The sequence below is a fragment of the Melospiza melodia genome, unplaced genomic scaffold, assembly GCF_035770615.1.
Source record: "Melospiza melodia melodia isolate bMelMel2 unplaced genomic scaffold, bMelMel2.pri scaffold_54, whole genome shotgun sequence".
NCBI classification, from domain to species: domain Eukaryota; kingdom Metazoa; phylum Chordata; class Aves; order Passeriformes; family Passerellidae; genus Melospiza; species Melospiza melodia.
In genome coordinates, this window is record NW_026948798.1 from 4,701,823 (window position 1) to 4,719,497 (window position 17,675).

The 17,675-nt window shown below is 46.9% G+C and overlaps 1 protein-coding gene across 1 annotated transcript in view; it reads left to right on the forward strand.

The window, feature by feature from the left end:
• LOC134413844 (olfactory receptor 14J1-like) overlaps positions 1-17,081 on the forward strand; it is a 124,512-nt gene extending 107,431 nt beyond the window's left edge. The window contains exons 2-3 of the mRNA XM_063147886.1: positions 16,340-16,801; positions 17,070-17,081. Of these exons, the coding sequence (XP_063003956.1) occupies positions 16,340-16,801; positions 17,070-17,081 (474 nt within the window). The remainder of the gene's footprint in view (positions 1-16,339; positions 16,802-17,069) is intronic.
• Positions 17,082-17,675: the final 594 nt, after the last annotated feature.

The following is a 17,675-nucleotide window of genomic DNA, read 5'->3' on the forward strand; positions in this document are numbered from 1 at the left end:
CCAGAGGCAGCACCTCTGGGAGCTGTTGGAATCCATAAGGTTAGAGGGTTTTTAGGAAATGGTTAAAAAAAGTATAGGCCTCAGACTGAAGTTTTGTTAGCATTGCAAATACAGCAGAAAAGTTTCCCATGCAAGTAGAAAAGTTTCCCAAGCAGTAGACGTGACAAAACAACAATAGGTCTCTGTGGAATTGGCTTTAGGATGGCAACAAGGTTATTTAATGTATATCTTTAGAAGGTTAGCATGAATAGAACTCTGTTCTTTGTCTCTTATGAACTAGTCTTTGTTTTAGCTACGATTACCTATGTTTTATAAGATTGGATAGAATGCTTGTCAATATGTGTTTTCTGTGTCTGATTGACTGAATTCTAGTCTGAGATGATTTTATGTATTGCTGTATGAGCCCTGTTGGAGGAGACATTTTTTGGTGTGGATCAGTGAGCTGTCATGTCTCCATTTTGTATCTTGAGACTGATGTGCTGTAAATAAAAGCAAAAATCTCTTCACTGGTCTGGTTACAATGTTATCCATATTTGGATATTTTGCCGCGGCCTAGTGGGTTCCTTTTTTAAGGCGTGGGTTCCTGACACCATTGGACTTATACCTGTCCCGTCCCCCGCATTTGGTGCCCCGTCCGAGGACGTAGAATAGAAGAAAAAAAAAAAAATAATCGTGGATGTCCCAGCCGCGGAGACCCAAGTGTTAACAAGGAGGACACTGTATCATCTCTCCCGCCGAAACCAAGAAAATTGTAAGTAACTTATCTCGGGAGAGTGCTTGGGTAACGTTGGGAGAAAAAATAGAGAAAAAGAAAATTATTAAAAGAACACAAAATTGGGAACGAATTTATCAAAAGTAGAATGGGATGTTTTTCATCAATTAGAGACAATGTTACAAGAAAAAGGTCACTCTGAAATTTCAAAAACGGAGCTTAAAAATTTACTTATCTGGGTTAAGGTGAATATGCAAGATTTAAATCTGCAGTCTGCTTTTACTTTTCATTTTTGGGATCAGATAAACTGGATAATCTATAATCTAGTCTCTCTCAAAAAAGATGAAAGCTTAAGAGAACTTATGCCGGTTTGTAGAGCGCTGTTGGAGTGTTTTAAACAAACTGATAATAATAAGATCAACTTGGACTCAGAAAACAAAGCTTCTGGTTCTGTCTCATTAAATTCCAGTAAACCGGAGACTGTGTGTGTATCGGAGAATGTTACAAGTGTTGTTGCAAATGCTGAAAGTATTGCTTTGAACTCTGTTGAACAAAATCTTTCTTCTCTCTCTCTGGGAAAAAACGAGACTCTTTTGGACTTTTCTTCACGTTGTTCTGTTAATGTAAAAATATGTGACTCTTGTAAGGGGGATGGAACAAAGTGTGTCAAAGATGGAAATGAAAAAGTGACTGTACTTCCTAAAATTGTTTGTGCAGGGACACTGAAACCTGAATTGGATTCTGTTGGGCCTGGGGTGGAGGCTGAGGTGGCTGCTTCCACTCGGGAAATTGTGGTTCCGGGGTACTCTTTTTCTGTTAAGCAAAAAGATGGTTGTTCTGGTGTTTGTCAATCTATAGAGACAGAGAAAGAAAAATTGGGGTGGAGTCCTTTGAAAGGATGGATAACTCTCAAAAATCTGAAAATGCACAGGTTGAGTTTTTAAAATGTCATGATCCTAATTCTTGTATTTTAAAACAAAACCATGTAAGTTTAAAACCTGGATTTGGGGACTCCCAAGCTGAGTTTTTCTTGGCAGGGAGACAATGTGAAACTTGTAGTAAAGTATCGAACTCAAGGTTAAATGACACTGTTCCCAGAAGAGAGGAACACGCCTCTGTCCCGGCCCCTTTGGGTCGGGCTTCAGAGGAGGCGTGTTGTTTGCGGGAGTCCACCCCTGCTTTTTATGGCTGAGTTCCCAGAACTGGCCAAGTTCCCAGAGTTGGCAGAACTCCTGGACAAGAGTACAGTGTCCCTGCCAGGAATTTGGATTTGGGCAGAGGGCCTGGAAGGTTTGGATTTAGTGATTTTTCAGAATCAGAAAATATATTGGTTAGAAGTAAAGGTCAACCTGTCATTGATCAAAGTGAGAATTTTGACTTTCCATTAAATTTACCTGATTGGTCATACATTAATCAGAAACTAGAAAAAGATTCGGATTTAAAGGAACAATATCTTGCTTTACCAGTAAAATATGGAAGAAATGACAGAAATCCAAAATATGAAAGACTTGATCATCATGATATAAAGGAGTTGCGACAGGCTTTGAAAGAGAGTGGATTTTGTTCTCCCTATTTTAATAGTGTGTTGAAAAATACTTTTAACTCTTATGACTTAGTTCCTGCTGATTGCAGGAATGTGGCTTCTCTGATCTTAACCAATTCAAAGTACCTACTATGGGAATTACAATGGAAAAAACTACTTAACAAGTTGGTTGAAAGATATGCAAATACTGATTATGCTAATCTAGATGTTGCTCAGCTAGCTGGTGATTCACCTTACAATAGGCCTGAAAATCAAGCAGCTGAACTGCCTCGGCCTGTGTTAACAGACATTAAAGATGCTGCTAGAAAGGCCTTGCTTTCACTTGAGCCTCCTGGCTCTCATTTGAATTCTTATCCACTGATCAAACAAGGTGAAACTGAATCTTATGTTCTTTTTTGGATAGATTAACTCAAGCAGTTGAAAGGCAATATCCAGATGAACAAGCCCGCTCTTATATCATTCAAAATCTTGCTTCCGTAAATGCTAATAATGAATGTAAAAAAATTATTTTAGCTTTGCCTGATCAGCCTCCAACAATTACACAGATGCTAACAGCTTGCAGTAGACTTATGGGTTCACAAAATGCTGCAAATTCACAGGTCAATGCTTTGGAAAAAACACTGGAACACAATTTGACACAACGAGTGGATAAAATTGAAAAGCTTTTAGAAAAACAAGAAAAACGTTGGGAAAATTCTGTTAATGCTGAACAAGTGGACTCTAATAAAAAGCCTGTCTGCTTTGGTTGTGGTAAACTAGGGCACCTTAAAAAGGATTGTCGTGGGACATCAAATCAAATTTCTATTTGCCCTCGATGCGGAAAAGGAAGGCATCTTGCTAAATTCTGTCATTCACTATTTGACATTAAGGGCAACCCACTGTCTTTAAACTTCAGAAACAGCGCGTTCCACCGCGCTCTGATATTCAAGCAGTAGAGGGATCCCCTCAAATTGTTGAGCTTGCTGCAGTAGTTCGAGCTTTTCAGCTGTTTCCTCAGCCTTTTAATTTGGTCACAGACTCTGCTTATGTTGCTAATGTAGTCAGGAGAATAGAATGTTCAATTTTAAAGGATGTTAGTAATGAAACTTTACATCGTTGGCTTTCATGTCTTTTTATAACTTTGCAATATAGAACTAATCCATATTTTGTTTCTCACATTAGGGCGCATTCTTCACTTCCTGGATTTTTAGTGGAAGGAAATGCAAGAGCGGACAAGCTGACAATAGTCATTTCTAACACACTGCCAAACATTTTTGAACAAGCAAAATTGAGTCATGCCTTTTTCCACCAAAATGCACAAGCACTCACGCGAATGTTCCAAATCACTAAAAGTCAAGCTAAAGCTATCATTCATACTTGTCCTGACTGTCAATTGGTACAACCTCCTGTTTCTACAGGAGCAATCAAACCCCGAGGCTTACAAAGCCTACAGTTGTGGCAAAAAGATGTTACTAAATATCCTTCTTTTGGTAAATTTAACAATATTCATGTTTCCGTGGACACATTCTCTGGTGCAGTTTTTGCTTCCCTTCACACAGGTGAAACTGGCAGCCATGCCTGTCATCATTTCCTGCAAGCTTTTGCTTCATTGGTTATACCCCAAGAAGTAAAAACTGACAATGGTCCCGCATACATATCTCAAAAACTGGCCACATTTTTAAATGAATGGGGTGTTCGACACATTTTTGGTATTCCCCACTCTCCCACAAGCCAAGCAATCATTGAAAGAACACATCAAACCTTAAAACGCATATTAGATCAACAGAGAGGGGGAACGGAGATCACCCCACAGATGAGACTGAGTAAGGCTTTGTATGTTTTTAATTTTCTAAATAGTTCAAGTACAGAACCAGATCCACCAATCTTTAGACACTTTTCAAATAACACACAGGCAAAACTGAAAGAACATCCTCCTGTTCTAATTAGAAACCCTGACTCTGGACAGATGGAAGGTCCGTTTCGATTAATAACGTGGAGCAAAGGGTATGCTTCTATTTCCACAGGTGCTGGAATTAAATGGGTTCCTGCCAAAAATGTCAAACCGTATCGCACTTCAGAACCTGTTGTCGAGCCCAGAACCGAGGAAGTGAGTACGCAGACATGAGCCGAAGTGAAGGATCCCGGGTCTCGCCTGACGCCTCTTGTGCCTGACGTTCTTTGTGCATCGGTGGAACCCATGAACTCTGATTTTGTGCCAATGTTATTTATGAGTATACTAATTGAATGCTGAATGTTTGTTTAACAAAGCTAATTTTTGGCTGAAAATTTAGGTTATTGTTTTTGTTTAGAAAGAATTCTGCCAAAACTTAGTTCCTGAAAGAGATGGAGCAAATTCAAATGGTATACTTGTTTTGCTTGATTTTAATTGTTTTTTGTCGTGCAGATTTGCCTGTGGATCAACCGAAAACGAATGTTTGGGTGACCTTAGCCAAGGCTGCCAGATCGGATACTATATGTTTGTCTAATTCGGAACCAGAAAAGCCTTTTTCAACCTGTTTGGTTGGTGTGCCAGTGAAAGAGTTGCCTTTGGTCAAAAAACAATCCAATGGTAAACCAGGTGGAATTGACAATGGAAACAATCCTTCCTTCAATTGGAACATTTAGTCCAAAAAACTTCTCAGGGCAGCATCTGAACCTCAAGAATTAGAAATCCTTGGTTCTTTGACCATGGATTTTTGTTTTACTTTCATGACTCCTGCCTGTGGAAAAGGTGATCCCTCAAAGTTCAGTGTTACTCCTCATTATTTTGCATATAAAAATTTGAGGTTTTGGTGTAATGTTTCAAACAGTTAGGATGCGTTTCCGGAGACGGATCAATATCCACGGCAATTGCCGAAAGGGTATTGGTTCATTTGCGGAGACAGAGCTTGGCAAGGCATTCCAGCTCACCTTGAAGGTGGCCCTTGTAGCATTGGTGTGCTCACCATAATTGCACCCACTGCCAAAGCAGTGATGAAAAAGAAACAAAGGAAAACGAGAGCTGTTCCTCATTATGATGAGAACTGTCAGAGTGATTTTATGCCTTGGAATGCCGCCAGAAGGGTTTCAGCAGGTATATTTCTACCCCAATTGGCTTCAGCTGTGGCATTGAGACAATTAGATCGAGTTGGATGTTGGCTGAGCAAACAAGCTAATGCCACATCCTCCGCAATCAGTGATATGTTGACCGATGTTGATAGTATTAGACATGCTACTCTTCAAAACGGAGCAGCCACTGATTTTCTTTTACTGGCACAAGGACATGGTTGTGAGGAGTTTGAAGGATTGTGTTGTATGAATTTGTCTGATCATTCTGAATCCATTCACAAAAGCATTCAAAAATTAAAGGATCTGACAGCCCAAATTAAAGAAGATGGAGGTTCCTGGTTGGATGATTTGTTTCAAAATTGGAGTTTTACACCTTGGCTAAGGCAACTTTGCAAGATAGGTCTTTACATATTAGGTGTTCTAATACTGATATTGATAGTGGTACCTTGTATACTCTGTTGTGTTCGGCGAATGATGAACAAAACAGTCCGAGAACTTTTTGTCATTCAAGCAGGAGAATTAGGAAGTAGAAGCACGGAGAGTGTACGAAATTTCACGAAAGCGGTAGATGAAGGTATTGACATGAACGAAGGCTTTGAATTAAGGCCTTGGAATAGACCAGAGTTTTTCGAACGATAACTTGTGACTGTTGACAAACGTGATTCATATCTCTTTCAGGGATTGAGTCTTCACAGCATTAAGTTGTTGTGCCATAATATAGCAATGCTTCAGTTTAGTGAAAATAGGTCTTCAACAGATGAAAAGCAGAAATTTTGCAATAGAGCTATGAAATGCAAGTAGCAAGCGACAAGAAAATGAAAGCTTCTGGGTCAGAGAGGGGGAAATGTTGGAATCCATAAAGTTAGAGGATTTTTAGGAAATGGTTAAAAGAAGTATGTAGGCCTCAGACTGAAGTTTTGTTAGCATTGCAAATACAGCAGAAAAGTTTCCCATGCAAGCAGAAAAGTTTCCCAAGCAGTAGACGTGACAAAATAACAATAGGTCTCTGTGGAATTGGCTTCAGGATGGCAACAAGGTTATTTAATGTATATCTTTAGAGGGTTAGCATGAATAGAACTCTGTTCTTTGTCTCTTATGAACTAATCTTTGTTTTAGCTACGATTACGTATGTTTTATAAGATTGGATTAGAATGCTTGTCAATATGTGTTTTCTGTGTCTGATTGACTGATTTCTAGTCTGAGATGATTTTATGTATTGCTGTATGAGCCCTGTTGGAGGAGACATTTTTTGGTGTGGATCAGTGAGCTGTCATGTCTCCATTTTGTATCTTGAGACTAATGTGCTGTAAATAAAAGCAAAAATCTCTTCACTGGTCTGGTTACAATGTTATCCATATTTGGATATTTTGCCGCGGCCTAGTGGGTTCCTTTTTTAAGGCGTGGGTTCCTGACACAATTGGACTTATACCTGTCCCGTCCCCCGCAACATGGAGGAAATGCCACAGAGATCCCACAGGAGGAGGGGTTCCAAAGCCAGCCCAGGATTCTCTGAGGAAGAAAGAACTACCCAGAACCAGGAAGGGGGACAGAGCTTTAGGCAGAGCTCAGAGATGGTGGTTCATGAGCAGCTTCATGATGGGGAGAAGCCCCACAAGTGCTTGCAGTGTGGGAAGAGCTTCAAACAGAGCAAGCACCTGGTCAGCCACCACATGATCCACACCGGGGAATGGGCCTACGAGTGTGGGGAATGTGGGAAGGGCTTCAGCTACAGATCCACCCTTGTGACCCACCAAGGCATCCACACTGGGGAGAGGCCCTGTGGGTGTCCCCAGTGACAGAAGAGGTTTCACACCAGCTCCAGGCTCCTCCAGCACCCACAGATTCACTCGGAGGAGAGGCCCTTCTGCTGTCCTGACTGTGGGAAGGGCTTCAACCACAGCTCCCACCTCATCAGGCACCAGCGCATCCACACTGGGGAGAGGCCCTACCAGTGCGCCACATGTGGGAAGAGGTTTCACACCAGCTCCCATCTCCTCCTGCATGAGTGGATTGACACAGATGAGAGGCCATTTTGCTGTCCCGACTGTGGGAAGGGCTTCAAGCACAACTTCACCCTCATCAGGCACTGGCGCATCCACACTGGGGAGAGGCGCTTCGAGTGTCCCCAGTGTGGGAAGAGCTTCACCAGGAGCTCTCACTTGACAAGACACCAACAGAGCCACCAGTAAGGGAGGCCCTGCAAATGCCCCAGCTGCAGGAACAGCTTCATGCACTGCTCTATCTTCATCACCCATGGGAGAACCCACATTGAGAAGAGCCCTTGTGATCCATTTTCCCTGTGATCCATGCTGGGAAGACACCTGCCCGTTGTCCTGCCCCTGCCCTTGACATGATGTGGGATTGAAGAACATGAGAGTCTGGCCATGGCCCTGTCATTACATTCACTCCCACCTCAGGTTATTGCCAGGGGCGGGAAAGGGACTCTGTATGTCTCTTTCCCTGAGGAGAGGAGTGCCCTTTCCAGGCAGGGGGAAATACGTGGCCAGGAAGAGCCTGCTGTTGATATTGTAGTTTTCCCTGTAAATAGCTTTTCTTATCTCTTCTGTTATCAATATTGTTTCTGTTCCATTTTTTCCTTATCTCGTTGCTGTTCCCAATAAATTGAACTTATCCCAGCCCAGGATCTTTGACTTTTGTGCCTTCCATTGGAGGCAGAAGGGCAGTGAGGGAAGCGCACTTTCAGCAGGAGCAGGAAATTGTGGAATCCCATTCCTGAACTCCGGCCCGTGGAAACCAAGCATCCCAGCTGGTCCCAGCCCTGGTGGCCATGGCAACAGCCTTGGGAGCGGGTCCCTGGCTGGGGCTGTGGGAACCTCTTCCCTCTGGTGCCCAGGGACAGGAGTGGAGGGAACGGCTGCAGCTGAGTCAGGGCAGGCTCAGGTTGGATGTCAGGAAAAGGTTTTTGCCCAGAAGCTGCTGGGGCCCTGCCCAGGCTCCCCAGGGAAGGGTCCCAGCTCCAGGGCTCTCTGAGCTGCAGCAGCATTTGGACAGCACTGCCAGGCCCAGGCTGGCACTGTTGGGGTGTCCTGTGCAGGGCCAGCAGTTGGACTGGAGGATCCTGATGGGTCCGTCCCAGCTCAGCCAATTCTGTGGTTCTGGGATCCCATGAGCCTGGGGATGGGGCTGCCAATGGTTGCCATGGAAACAGGCTCTGGCTGCAGGCCTGAGCTGGTGTCCATGGCAACCACCTCTGGCATGGGGTGTCCATGGATCTGCCATGGAAACTGACCATAGCAAGAGGGGCTGGTGATGGTTGCCATGGAAACTGACCATAGCAACAGGGGGCTGGTGATGGTTGCCATGGAAATGTACCATAGCAACAGGGGGGCCCTGATGGTTGCCTGCTAAGGATCAGATTTGCCACAGGCCCTCAGAGGGGTTCCATGGGGATTTCTAAGAGTCTCCAGGCTGTTCCAGAGCTGGAATGTCACAAGCACACACAGGGGCTCCATGGAGACCTCCCAGGGCTTTCTGGGGATGGTAAAGAGCCCTGTGGTCAGAGGCAGTCACAGCCATTCCATGGTGACATCCCAGAGGACCTTGGGCTGCAAAGGCACCGATCTGTCACAGGCACTCACAGGGGCTCCATGGGGACATCCCAGGAGTCCCCAGGCTGCCAAAGAGCCGGGATGTCCTAGACACTCACAGGGGTTTCTGTCATGGGCAGAGTGGGAGCTTCAGGCAAAGTTTATTAGAGAAGCTCCTGTTGGGTCACAAGGTGCAGAAAGGATTCCCAATAGCCCCCATAAATCCCCAAATGTCATTGTTGAATCAGAGATGACAGACTCAGATCAGAAGGCTAAGGGCTAAAAGCCACCCTTTTTTCAATCCTCTTCTTTTATACCTTAGTTTGCTACACATGGACCTCATTGGTCATTTAATCAACACATTTCACGTGATTGGCTAATTAAGACAACATTCTTCATTAAACAACTTTATGGAAAAAACAACCTATTATAAATATTGTCAAGGTGCCAGTTATTGATGTTTGTTTTACATTCAGCCTTTGTGGGCGCTCTCTGGATGTGGGAAACCCTCCTGTAGCAGTTCTGTGCCAGGTAAAAGGAGATGCACAGGACTTTTTTGGTCTTCAGCTTCTTGTGTATTGTTATCTTCTCTAAAGTTTTGCATGCTGTGCATACCAGGCTAAGCATGCTGGATAAACACCTCAAAATGGCTCTAAAATGTACGGTTTCAAGGTCTTTTAAAGTTGTCTCACTTATTAACTCTTAAAATGTATATTATTTCTACTTATCTACCAATTACTCATCCCTTGACTGTCCACATAACCTCTACACTGTGCTTTCCTCGACCAATGACCCTGTGCCACCAACACTGCAGAACATGGAGTAGATGAAGAAGATGAAAGGGACTACATCCAAATTCCTCCATCTTGCTTCCTATCTACATCATATTAAAAATCCCAACACCTAAATTTCTCACCCAAGGCACATGCTATACTACCCTCTAATCTATTTTGGACTTTGATAAATTCTAACCTGTCTCAAAGTCCTGGAAGTCCTCTCCATGGGGAACGGTTAAAGGCAGCGTTTCTCTGGGGGTCAGGACCCCTTTAGAGCAGACAGAGAAATATTCCCTGTGCCCTGGATTCCCACACATTTAACCTAAAACCCTTTAATCCTTGACATGTGAAGTTACCCCAAAATGCTCCAGGTAAGTAGGATTAGAAGGAGAAGAAATAGAGAACAACAGAAAGAAGATCCATAGAAAGAGACGCACATAGGTACCAACTGCTGGGGTTCCAGCATCACCAACAGAGAAACCCCAGGAGAAGGCAGGATCCAGATCATTGGCTGGCCTCGGGCTCTGGCTTTTAACCCCCTGCTCCTTCATGGGCCTGCCCCTGGGGTGGGACTGCCAGTTGCTTGTCCAATCAGAGCCATGGTAGGCACCAGCGGCTGGTGTGTGATTGATTGACAGCTCAGCCAATCAGAACTATGTTAGCACTGCCCGTACTGTGTGACTGACAGCTCTGCCAGGCCAGGGCTGGGGGTGGGGTTCTGTCCCACCACAAACCAAGGCCTGACCCGGACCTGGCCCCACATGGGCATTCTTAGCATCCCAAGGTGTCTCAGGACATCAATCTCATCCAGCCTCTGACAGCAACCACGATGACAATACAGAATCTCATGGAATCAAGGGTCAGTTGTGACCTCATGGTGCCTCATGGAATCAAGGAGACCATTGTGGAACTCAGGGGCAGTACGGCTGCAAGGGTCAAAAATTAAACACTGGGGTCCATAGAAGCAAGGAACCATTGTGACACAGCGAGGCCGCATGGAGCCAAGGGAACCCTGTGACTCTGTTGGGGCTCATGAAACCAAGAAGCCATTGTGACATTGCAAGACTTCATGGAATCAAGGAGAATACTGTGACAGTGTGGGGACCCATGAAATCAAGGAACCATGGAACAGGTCTGCCTGCTTTGACCTCCTGGGGGCTGTTTGACAGGTCCCACTGAATTTGACATGTCAAGGGCCCCTTCTCATCTGACTGTGAAGCACTGGGGCTCTGTGCTTTCTTTCCTATGGAAAAGAGCTCTCTTTCTTGTCTAGGCATCTATGCCTGAAATTAGGATTCCACCTCTTAAATTCCCTATATGCAAGGGTTTCTCCCAAACAAAATCTGCCAATACAGTCAAGTGTGGCTAGACGGCCTCTGGTGACTGCCTCTCATCTGCCCCGGTGTTCGGTTGTTTCCTTCCTATGGAGACCATTGTGACAATGTGGGGGGTTGTGGAGCCAAAGGGCATTGTTACACTGTAGGAACTTGTGGAACCAAGGGAATCATTGTGGCACTGTGAGTACCATGGATCCAAGGGGCCATTATGACACTGTGGAGTCTTGAGGAACTATGGGGGCCATTGTGACACTTTGAGGTCTACTGAAATGCAGGAAACATCACTGTGGTTCTGTTGGGCTGCATGGTCCCAAGGGGCCAATGTGAAGCCACGGGGCTTTGTGGAACCAAGAGGCAATTGTACTATTTCAGGGCCTCATGGAGCCAAAGGGTCATTGTGATCCTGCAGGGCACCGTGGATCCGTGGAGAAAATTGTGGTAATGCAAGGCCCCATGGAATCATGGAGACCATTGTGACCCTGCAGGGCCTCATGGAGGGAAGGGGCCATTGTGACACTATGGGAACTTGTGGAGCCAAGGGGATCATTGTGGTACCACTGGAGCCCATGGAACCAAGGGGCCATGGTGACCAAGAGGAGCTTCATGGAACCAATAGATAATTATGATAGCCTGGGCTTTTGGAACCATGGAGACCATTTAGATCCTTAAAGACTTGTGTAAACAAGGGGCCATTATGACACCAGAGGGCATCATGGAAGCAAGAGAACCATTGTGACACTGCAGGGCCCTGTGGAACCAAGGGAATGTGAAATAGGTGTGGCTGCCTTGGACTCCCAGGGTTCACCTGACAGGTCTGGCCGACCTTGGAATGTGGAAGGCCACTCCCATCTGCCCCTGAAACACTGGGGCTCTGGGCTTTCCTTTGTATAGAAAAGAACTGTCCATCTTTTCCAGGTATCCATGGCCAAAACTTGGATTCCACCTCCAAATTTCTGTGTATCCAAGGAATACTGCCAGACAAAAGTTGCCAGGACAGAGAGGTCTGGCTGGTCTTTGATTCCTGAGTGCCAGCACTTACCTGTTTTGCAAACACTGGAAAGGGCTCTGTGCTTTTCTTTTTATGGAAGAAAAACATCCATCTTCTCCAGGCACAAATGTCTGAAATTAGGATTCCACATCCATAATTTCAAATATCCAATGGTTGGTCCAAGCAAACACGCCAGGACAGACTAGTCAAGCTTGCCTTGGCCTCTGGTGGTTGCCATGCATCAGCTTCTGAAACATGGGGGCTCCGTAGCTTTCTTCCTATGGAGACCAAAGTGACATTTGGGAGCCTTGTGAAATGAAGGGGCCATTGTGACACTGCAGAGCACCATGGGTCCAAGGGACATCATTGTGGCTCTGTTGGGCTGCATGGTCCCAAGGGACCATTGAAAATCAGCAATGTGAGAATTAGCCCAGCTGTAACTCAGAGTCAGCCAGATTTTACCCCAGAAGAACTGGGCGTGAGTTTCAAGTCCTAGGAGTCATTCAAAGAACAAATTAAATCAATCATGAGGTGGATCATTAACAATTTTCCAGATGCCTCTGCTGATAAAATCCATACCACTGAATTTTGCAACTCAGTGGGAGTTGATCTGTATAATTTTTGATCAAAAGGGACCCCATTGCACTCTGCGTGCTCCCCATCTTCCATACCACACTTGACCAGCAAGCAGTGTGTTGAAAACTCAATCCGTTGGTAACTCCTAACTCGGGAACTCCCCTCAAACCTGCCTTTCTCAAACCTTTAATGATGGTCCAAGATGGCAATGGCCATGCTGTCTTGGAGCATCATGCCCTGGAGACTCAAGACAGAACGAGCCAAAATATGGCTCAGGAGCCTGACCACCCTCCCTCCATCTTGGCTCCTCCACTTCCTGCTACCACAACTTTCGCCGCTGCCCTGAAAAAAGCTCCAGACTGCAACCACACAACTACGGGTCCTGCCCTCACTGTCAATCATTCCCTCTCCACACTGGACCATGCCTCCAGTTAAGGTAGGAGACTGGCACATAGCCTCGAAATTCCTCATTGCGCTGTTATGTTATGAAAAAAGGGGGCAGAATCCCAGGTATCAGCTACTGGTTTGCAGGGAAATCAAGGATCTTTGTATCTAAAGACCATAGGAAGGACTTACCTTGCTTTAATGAACTAATGAGGGCCATGTTTACAGCACATGTCTGTAAACATGATGAACACATGTCTGTAAACATGAACACCTATGATTTAAAATATATTATGTTGTTGTCACCTACAGAAAACACCCGGTGGGAAGAGGGGTGGAAGTGTTTATTATGCTAATAGCAATGACTATGCTAATAATGAAGCAAGGGCGGAATTGACAATCAACTATCTAGCTGGAGAATGACAACACAGCCTACCAGATGATCAAGCAGTAGGTATCGCCAGAGAAGTATTGAATGATATCAAAGAGATGGCTTTGAAAGCTTTAATCCAGGTATCAGATGGTAACACCCCCAATTTGAAATAATTTGGGTGGCTGCAGCTAAAGCTCTAGGACAATCAGACCATCCTGGGTGCCTGTTAAGTAAGCAAAGCAATGCTACCTCCCTCACACTGAGTGGCCTGCTCTCAGACATAGAGACCATCAGACATGCCACCGTGCAGAACAGCCATAGAGTTTTTACTCTGGGCACATGGGCATGGCTGTGTAGACTCTGAGGGCGTGTGCTTCATGAACCTCTCCATCCACAGCGAGTCAATCCACAAGAGCATTCAGGTACTGAAGGAAGGGTTCAAGAAGCTTCAAGTGGAAAACAACAACTGGTTCAATAAACTCTTCCAATCCAAGGGACTAAAGGGTTGGATGATGTCTATCTAAAACAGGACTATTCATTCTCTTAGTGGTTGTTGCTGCATTGTTAATTGTCCCATGTTTGTTTGGATGCTTTTAGAAAGTCTTACAAAATTCTTTCAGTTCCATCTTTGTTGTAAAACAGAAAGGGGGAAGATACCTAACACAGGCTCCTCATGGGCACCTTGGACAAGAGAATTGGAGGCCAGGATGGCACAAAAACCTCTCAGAGACTCAATTTTGGAAGGAAATTCCTTAAAAGTACCTAAAAGTATACTTAAATCCATAAAGTACCTTAAAAACCTTGAGTATCTCAAAGTGTTAATAAGCCCTTCTAAGTTTCAGTACAAAGCTCTCCAGGGACTCATTAAAGCAGATAATTGGGGCCACGATGGCACAAACCTTTCACACAGTGTGTATCAAAAGGGAAACACCAAGTACCTTAAAATAACTGAAGTACCCTGCAGTATTAATGAGCCCCACTGAGTGTTGTTACTGAGAAAGCCTCTCCAGGGAGTAATTACCGCAGAAAATTGGAGGCCACGATTGCACAAAGCTCTCAGAGACTCCAAGGCAAAAGCCAAACTCAAAGTCCTTTGAAAAACGCTGTGAGCATGAAGGAGCCCCAAGGGCCATTGTTGAGCAAGGCTCCCCAGGGACTCCTTCCAGCAGATTCTTGAGGCCACTGGGATGTGGTCTAGGGGCGGATGCTGATGGCAGGACAAGGGGCTGACAGTGCCCAGCCTGGCTGGTGCTGTGCCAGGAGCCCCCAGGGCCTCAGGACAAGGTGTCTCCTCATAGCCCTTGGTGGCACAGACCCTGCTGTGCCCCAGGGCACCTAGACTTGGCTTCTCTTTGTCCCCACCTGCCATCACTGCCTCCAATTCTCTGCTCTGCCTAGGGCCTGGGGACACTTTCTCAGTCGTGTCCCTCAGTGGGACCCATTAAATGTCCAAGAAATTTTGGAGTTGGATTCTGACTTGGAGTTCTGGAGAGGTTTCCTCAGCTCCCTCTCAGGGACTGATGTTCAGGGCCTGAGCACAATGCCCCAGAGGCTCATTAAAGTCCTGTTGCTGTATCTGTGCTGCTGAGCTGGGCTGGGCTCCTGGCACAGAGGCAGCGCCTGGTAACCAAGAAGAGCTTCAAAAGCACATTTCTCTTGATGAGCAGCTCTTCTCCAGCCCAGTAGGGCTGGGGCACTGCCTGCAGCCACCCTGGGCACAGCACAGAGGCACAGAGCTTCAATCAGTCAGGGCTGGGAAGGTGCTGAGAAGTGCTGGGGCAGAATCACTGCCAGCCCTTGGCACAGGAACCTCTGGCTGCAGGACAATGCAGCTGCAGCTCCTGGAGCCATCTCCTAAAGCTGGAACATCCCAATGCCTACAGACTCTGTGAGTACATTCTCTGATTGTCTCTTGTGCAGAGCAGCCAGGGGTGCCCAGGGCTGTCCTGCAGAGCAGGGTCCTGCACTCCAGGGCGCCTTTCTAGGGCAGGGACTCTGCTGCCAGCCAGGGACAGCTCTCAGCCAGTCCTGGCAGCTGCTCCCGGCACTGGGGGACAAGATCTGGGTGGGAGGAGACAGCTGGTAAGGCTTGGAAGTGTTCTTCTTGTGTGGGGAGGATGCTGCATGGTTCAGGACTGCTCCCATCAGGGCATTTGACTGTAGAATATTTCCAAGTAGATTTTACAGGGAGCATAGCGAAGCAGGGGCTGCAGAAAAGGGAAAATCCTGCCTGTTTTAATCAACTGGTCTGGGTTGGAAATTGCACATAGATATTCATCACTCAGTTAAAGTTGGAAAATTACATTCTCTGTGATCTTAATAAAACAGGCAGCAACAGCGATTAGCACAGGACGCCAATGGCAGCATAAGTGTCACTTTTCCAGATTCCTCAGGGTTGCTCTGACTTTGCCATCAGAGCCTGCAGAGCCAGAGCTGCCCCTGGGCAGTGCCTGAGCTGGGAGGGGTCTGCAGGGCAGAGCTGAGCCCCCAGGGCTGGGCTGGGCTCTGGCAGCACTGGCAGGGCCCAGCCCTGGGCACAGGGAAGGAGCTGCTGGCAGGGACAGCTCCAGGAAGCAGAGCCCTGGGCAGGCAGTGGGGGAAAAGTGCCCCCAGGCTGTGCTGGGATATTTAAAGTCCTCTCCAAACCCAACTATGTCATGATTACTTTTTTACAGATCCCATGCCAAGGCACAGTAAATGTCCAACCGCAGCTCCATCAGGCATTTCCTCCTGCTGGCATTGGCAGACACGCGGCAGCTGCAGCTCCTGCACTTCTGCCTCTTGCTGGGCATCTCCCTGGCTGCCCTCCTGGGCAACGACCTCATCATCAGCGCCGTGGCCTGCGGCCACCACCTGCACACGCCCATGTTCTTCTTCCTGCTCCACCTGGCCCTCAGCGACCTGGGCTCCATCTGCACCACTGTCCCCAAAGCCATGCACAATTCCCTCTGGGACACCAGGGAAATCTACACTGGATGTGCTGCCCAAGTCTTTCTGATTTTCTTCTTCCTGTCAGCAGAGTATTTCCTCCTGACCATTATGTCCTATGACCGCTACGTGTCCATCTGCAAACCCCTGCACTACGGGACCCTCCTGGGCAGCAGAGCTTGTGCCCACATGGCAGCAGCTGCCTGGGCCAGTGCCTTTCTCTATTCACTGCTGCACACAGCCAATACATTTTCCCTGCCCCTGTGCCATGGTAATGCCTTGGGCCAGTTCTTCTGTGAAATCCCACAGATCCTCAAGCTCTCCTGCTCCAAATCCTACCTCCGGGAACTTGGGCTCATTGCAGTTAGTGTCTGTTTGGTATTTGGTTGTTTTGTGTTCATTGTTTTCTCCTATGTGCAGATCTTCAGGGCTGTGCTGAGGATCCCCTCTGAGCAGGGACGGCACAAAGCCTTTTCCACCTGCCTCCCTCACCTGGCCGTGGTCTCCCTATTCCTCAGCACTAGTACATTTTATTATCTTAAGCCCCCCTCCATGTCCTCCCCATCCCTGGATCTGGCCCTGTCAGTTCTGTACTCGGTGGTGCCTCCAGCCCTGAACCCCCTTATCTACAGCCTGAGGAACCAGGAGCTCAAGGCTGCAGTGTGGAGACTGAGGACTGGATGGTTTCAGAAGCATTAAACTGCTGGGCAGTTTCTGCAAATCACTTGTAATAAAAGTCATCTTTGATGCTTCTTGATGGTTTCATTTTGGTCGTTCTTTATCTATTTATTTTACTTTTTAAATCTTGTCCACTAATAAATATAAATATTTGTGCCATTTTTCATTTTGTTTCTCTCCACCTTCCCTGTGGCCCCAGACTGTCCAATAAGGGACTGCACTCTTTGTTGCTTTAAAGAAACTAAAGGATCTCCCAGCAGAGTTTTCTGCAGAGATGGTCTTTTGTTGCCTTCTCTGGAGCTGCAGCAGCAATGTCTGTGTGCAGAGATGGGGGCAGATCAGTGCTGGCCCAGCAGCTGTGCTCAGCAGCAGCAGCAGCACTTGGTGTTGCCAGTTCTGCTGCCATGGCCCTGCCCCGCTGCCCTGGTGGCCCTGGTGTTGCTGCAGGGCCTGAGTGCTCTGGGGGCCGGGCACTGCCCTGGTGGTGGCAGTGCTGGGGCGGCAGCAGGGACAGGCCATGGGCACTGCTGGGGCACTGCTGATGCCTCAGCCCAGGGCCCTGGGGGCTCCAGGCTCCTTGCCCAGGCTCTCTCAAGAACACAGCCAGGCCAATGCTGAGCACAGAAAAGCCCCGTGAGCAGCCCCAGGCTGGCCGTGGGCAGGCTGGGGGCAAACAGCATGGCTGGGGCTCTGCATGGGCCCTGGGGCAGATGGGAAGGAGCAGCAGAGCAGGGGCTGATCCATCCCCAGTGCACTGCACAGCCCAGGGCAGTGTCCCAGAGCGTCCTCATGGAGCTGCCAACAA